A 5,880-nucleotide genomic window follows, 5' to 3' on the forward strand; every position below is an offset into this window, starting at 1 on the left:
TAAATCAACATCAAATTTCTCCTTGTAATATCAATGCTTATTCAACACCTGAGGTCATGAGAATTAAGGATATGATCACTCAATGGAAATTTTCTTGATATTTTAATAACTTCTCCCCAGTACTTTTATGGGAAAAGTATGGGGACAAGATAGGAGAATTTGTTCTTTGATATTAGGGTTAAGATGTATCCTATGTATTTTTTCTTAACAACAGACAAGTTATTGCTGGTCTAACACAGGCCGTTGTCAAGAAAATATACTTAGAATATTAATTTTGGAGGCTTTGTGAATCTTGTCCCCCGTGGTCGCTACTTCTCCATTGACTGTTATATTATTGGCATAAGGTTTATTTCTTCTCGGTCAATTTAACGTAATATTTGAAATATTTGAATATTACCAAGGTAGTAAAAAATTATTTCATGTTGTTGGAAATTATTCATAAATAACTTGGAACCTTTTTAGTGGGTGTAGATATTTAATATGTACAACAGCACCAATTAAATACAATCAAATAATTGGGAGATATTTTATTGTGTGTTGTGTTAATACTTTTCTAAGGACTTGGTGGATGATTGTTATAGCAGCGACTGTACGGGTATTTCCTCTGGTTTTAGTTATTTGAATTTTATTTTGGAATGTGAAAGATGTATACCTGTGGCATGGTTAAGGACGCTGCCTGCTTTTGCTATTGCCTGATTCTCAGATGGTCCAGGTCACTCGCAGCCACACACTCTCCCTACAGTCTGAGAATCAGGCTAGCTTTGTGCTGCTACTGTGTTTACATTCTGTGGATCTCAGGATGGTTCTAAGAAACTGGTGTCTAAGGACAGTGGCTACTGATAGACCATATGCAAAAATGGCTGACATTTTAATATTCTTTTGATATTTTGCATGGTATATGACCTCACGGGAAAGGCAGATCTTAGCAAGTGTTATTGATGGTTTGTATGTGACGTCATGTTGGCCGTGTTGGTGTACACTTTTATGCAAACTATGAGAACAAATTTTCTTTTGTTTTGTACACCAACATGGCAGCAATGCAAACCACCTATTGGAATCCACAAGGAAAATTTGGGGTAACGACGAATGTTTCAGAGATAATTAAGCTTCCAAATTATCTAGAAAAAGTGCCATTCATTGAAAGCTATTTTTAATTATCTCTGATAAATATGTGGTTACCCCTAATTTTCAATCAAATAGAAGAAAGATCCTCGCAGTTACTACGCAACTTTTAACTTTTAACAAAGCAGTTGCGAAAAGAAAGCCTGAAAAAAATTCCAACTCCCAGTTGGCGTGATAGCTCAGTTGGTAGAGCACTGCACCGGCCTCAAAATTCAGGCTTTCTTTTCGCAACTGCTGAAGTTGCGTAGTAACTGCGAGGATCTTTCTTCTATTTATACTTTAGTCACTAATGGAAACCCTTGTCTTATGTCCTTCAGAAAATATAACCCCGGGAAGTTTAGCGTGTTTCCACGCAGTTTGAGAAAGGCTGCTTTCAACCAACAAGAGTTCGTGTCTTATACTACTGGGCCCGGTTGCTCAAAAAGTGCCGGATAACTTTATCCAGCGGATAAGTCGCTATCCAGCGGATAACATACATTAGTTGGAGTACATTTTCTGATTTTATTCGCTGGATAGCGATTAATTTATCTACTGGATAAAGTTATCCGACCTTTGAACAACTGCGTCCAGGGCCCAGTTGTTCAAAGGCTGGATAACTTTATCCGCTGGATAAGGCACTCTTCAGCGTCTAAAATATACTTCACGTTAAATGTTGTCCAAGATTTTCGTACACTCCCCAATTAACCTGTGGTTAGAGTATGTATATTCGCTTGAGCATGAGGAAATACTGAAATCTTTGCACAGATTGAAACTGTCGGATAGTGACCTATCCACTGGATCAAGTTATCCGGCCTTTGAACAACTGGGGCCAGGTGTTTAAATTTATAAAGCATTTCAAGAACTATTACCGTACATAATGCAACAAACATTTTGTTTTTACTGTATTTCTCAAAGAAAATGATTCAGTACAAAGTATGTTTTAGAAGCTTTATACAGGAAAATGCAAAAGTTACTATAAAAGTTTTCCAAAACGTTAACGGCTAAATACATGCGGGTAACAATAATAGTAAAGTTGAACAAGTCGCGGTCACACAAGCGATTTTGGCCTGGACAAACGACGCGTTTGAGAAAATATCGTATCACTTGCGCAAGGCGAAAATTGTACTTGTAGCCGTTCTCCCATAAAGCCGGCGACACACCTGGCGATTTTCGCCGATCGCGGCGATCGGCGTATAAAATCGCCAAGAGTGTCGCTGGCTATAGGCGAGCAGTCTTTGTTCTCCTAAGTTCTGTAGAGCGCGCGAGGGATCTAGCGAGAGGCGAAGCCGCAAGCCGCGCGTGATCGGAGGAAAAAGTACGACTGCTTCAACTCACTGAATTCAAGTTCTCGCGACATTTTTGTTTTGCGATTTTTTAAGCTGCCGCGTCGCTTGTGCGAGGATGGCTACAAGAACGATTTTCGCGGCATGCTGTCTACTTGATAGTTTTTGAAGCAGGTCGATCGCGCCTCCTTTGCAAGCAAAAGATGGTTGGTGTGGCCGCCGCTTTAGTATTTCAGAGGTATTCATACACAATCATTCCAAAGAAAAGACTGCGGCGAAGTCAAGATTCGGGCAACGAGCCCCCTTTTTACATCAAACTCAAGACTGCACAAATTTGGCAGTCCAATGAGGAAACAAGTCCTCGTTTCCAGCTGTCATAACAGGCTGCTTCAGGTAGTTGCTTTCTCGAGCTGCAATCGAGGAAACAGCTCAACTCATGATTCTGTCGTTCTTGTCGCTAAAGTGGGACGATGTTCTTGGCGATTGCAAGGCTAACTTCGTTTTTTTGCGCCGTGAATGTCGTATCACAACACATTTGTTGTTGTTTTAATGTTTTATGGTCCATTGTCAGCTAGCTATTCTATTGGAAGATTTCTTTTCCAGCCACGTTCTGTATTTCGTGAGCGCAGAGTCGAGCATCTCAACCAAGTGATTCGCTAACTGCAATAAACAAAACAAACCGACACACAAGGGTTAAACTCGCAATAAAAATAGCATTTCATACCAAACAGTTTTAAGCTTACTAACGTGTGAATCCTCCGTGGCCAGTTGACTGCGAAATTGTTGTAACTTGACATCTCTGTATTTTTCAAGGCTCTGACCCATTCTAACCACCTGTTGGATTTGCAAATAAAAACATTCATCACTATTTACAAACGAACGGTTTTCAATGTGTGTTGTCTTTAATAGCTCGTGGCTCGGACAACGCGCAGCGGCAAGCTTAAATCAGTCCAAAAAATGTGATTTCGACACCGAGGGAGTTTTACATAGCAGCTTCTACGGCGACGCCAACGAGAACGTCACAGAACAACGGATTTAATAAGAAAAAACAATTGCCGTGCCCGTGCGTTATAAATTTTGGCATATTTGTCCACCGTCCTCGGCCAAACAACAACGTGAAATATAAACCAACTTCAAGGTTTTATGGAGAACGTGAGCACCTGACGGTAAATTTTTAATTCTCTGTCTTAACTTGAACGCCGTTCCTACTAATTCTGTCCCTGGATAGTTCGGCCACATTGAATGTACGAGTTGAACGAATTGGAATAATCGCGAAATAGTTAGAGTAACGTTGTCGTTGGCGTTGCCGCCGTGTTTGCCTAAAGTCCCTAATTAGTTGGTACGGCGCATGTGGTGTTAATTAGTACAAAAACAGAAGGGTTTTTCCGTCCCGGCACGGACTGCACGTGATTTGCGTCACGTTGTCTGGCTTTGTTTTCGGATGGTTGAACTCTCTCATAACCACTCACATCGGCATCGATTGAAACGAAAATCACAGTCAAACTCATTGGCCGTTCTTACACTAGAGGATGCATTAAGGAGTTTAAGAAACGAGGACGGCAACGATAACGAGAACGCCACAAAACAATAGGCTTAATGAGCAAAAACAATCGCTTTGCACGTGCGTTTTACATTTTGGTACATTTCTTTGCCGTCCTCTGCAAAACAACAACGTGAAATGACCAAATTTTAGGTTTTATCGAGAACGGGAGCGTATGACGCAAAATCTTCTTTATTTTTCCTTACTTTGACGTCGTTCATACTAATTTAGTTCCTGGAGAGTTCGCCAGCATTTTCCAAGTTAAACAAATTTAAATGATTGCGAAAGAGTTACAAAAACGAGAAGTTATGTTTTTAAATGACCTTCTCGTTACCGTTGCCGTCCTCGTTTCTTAAACTCCCTATTATCCGTCTGGACGAGCTTGGGCAAACATTTGTTGTTCGTCTGGGTATGCGTCTCTAGTATAAAGACGGGCGCAAGACGCGTTATGCGTCTGGATAAACTATCTTTCATTGTGCGCACAATGGAGGATAGTTTATCCAAACGCATAACCAGACGAACAACAAATGTTTGCCCAAGTCCAGACGGATAATGCATCCTCTAGTTTAAAAACGGCCATTGGTCTTGTCAGCACGTAATCCTTTTGACGATCGCTTATATTTGAAAACGGAGATCTTTAATCCGGTTTGGTCTCCAAAAACGCGCTGAAAACGGAGAGTTTCAAAAACGCTGCTAAAGTTGACATTTCTAGAAGTAGGAGTTTTATCGTTTTACGCAACGACAACGGAACCGAGTAAAAACGAAGGTTTACGAAAACGAAGCGTTCTGGATCGTTTTCAAATCGTTCCGAAAAAAAAATTGAAGATGCGTGGAGGAAAACTTGAACTCGTGGTTTTAGAGTTAAAATCCCCGTTTCAAGTGAAAACGATCTAATGGCTCGATAAAAGGCGCTTTAAAAATTTACAATTGTATGGTATAACGGATACGAGTGCAGGGGTCCTGGGAATGCAAGAGAGTTGCGATCGAGCGCGTTACATATGTTTCCCAAACAAGAAAGAGACTATGGAGATCTTTGTTAACTTTCGCTTTCATTTGACCTTCACTTGAAAATAGCTTGCACGAATAAAACAAACAAACAAACAAACAAATAAACAAAATTGTGATAAAATACTACCACTAACCTTCTCTTCTAAGAACTGTGTCTTCACGGGAAAACACGACCAGAAATGTCGAAGAAGCTCTGACAGAGAGTTGTACTGTAACTTGAGTTCCTTCTGAAGCGAAGAGGAGACTAAATCTACAAAGGACAGAAAATTTTTTTGATTTAACAAGGAAAGCTTTGTACAACAGCAATAAACAAATTATGAGAGGTCGCAGATCATTACCTCGATAAACTAACGATAATTGACGAAATACAAGCAGTAAAAGTTCTCCACAAAACCTTGAATTTGGTCATTTCACGTTGTTGTTTTGCAGAGGACGGCAAAGAAATATACAAAAATTCAAAATGCACGTGCAGAGCGATTGTTTTTCCTCATTAAACTTTTAAACCTATTGTTTTGTGGCGTTGTCGACGCCGTCGCCGTCTGCGTTGCTTAAGTTCCCTAAGTTTTGTCGTCTGCAACTGTTGTTAGCGAGTAGAAAGATTACTTTGCCATGTCCTCCTTCACTTAATTGAAAACGCTCTCAGAAAATGTATCGCGATCGCTGGGAAGATTATACACGTTTGTGGTAATGGTAATAGTAAAGTTAATGTGTTTATATACCGCACATATCACATAGTCTCGTGGCGGTTTACAATAATCTTCTGTGGGGTGAGATGGGACGTCAGCATGTAAAGGCGCCTCTGGCAGCCACTATCAGTCCATATTTTGATCTCACCCACCCACCCACCCGCCCAATCCACGCATGAATGTTATTTATTTATTCATTCACCACGACATACAAACATAGAAAGTTACAATGAATAATAGACTAGGATTACAAGTACATAAG

General features: G+C 40.3%; 1 protein-coding gene across 1 annotated transcript in view; it reads right to left on the reverse strand.

Moving 5' to 3' along the window:
- Positions 1-1,976: 1,976 nt before the first annotated feature.
- The window catches only part of LOC146479353 (general transcription factor IIH subunit 1-like), a 20,236-nt gene continuing 16,332 nt past the window's right edge, over positions 1,977-5,880 (reverse strand). Inside the window, exons 14-16 of the mRNA XM_085110985.1 lie at positions 5,067-5,182; positions 3,132-3,218; positions 1,977-3,044 (exon numbers count right to left, since the gene is read on the reverse strand). Coding sequence (XP_084967111.1) covers positions 2,952-3,044; positions 3,132-3,218; positions 5,067-5,182 — 296 coding nt within the window. The 3' untranslated portion in view covers positions 1,977-2,951. The remainder of the gene's footprint in view (positions 3,045-3,131; positions 3,219-5,066; positions 5,183-5,880) is intronic.

Source organism: Pavona decussata, unplaced genomic scaffold (assembly GCF_977016875.1).
Source record: "Pavona decussata unplaced genomic scaffold, jaPavDecu1.1 SCAFFOLD_59, whole genome shotgun sequence".
Classification (NCBI taxonomy): domain Eukaryota; kingdom Metazoa; phylum Cnidaria; class Anthozoa; order Scleractinia; family Agariciidae; genus Pavona; species Pavona decussata.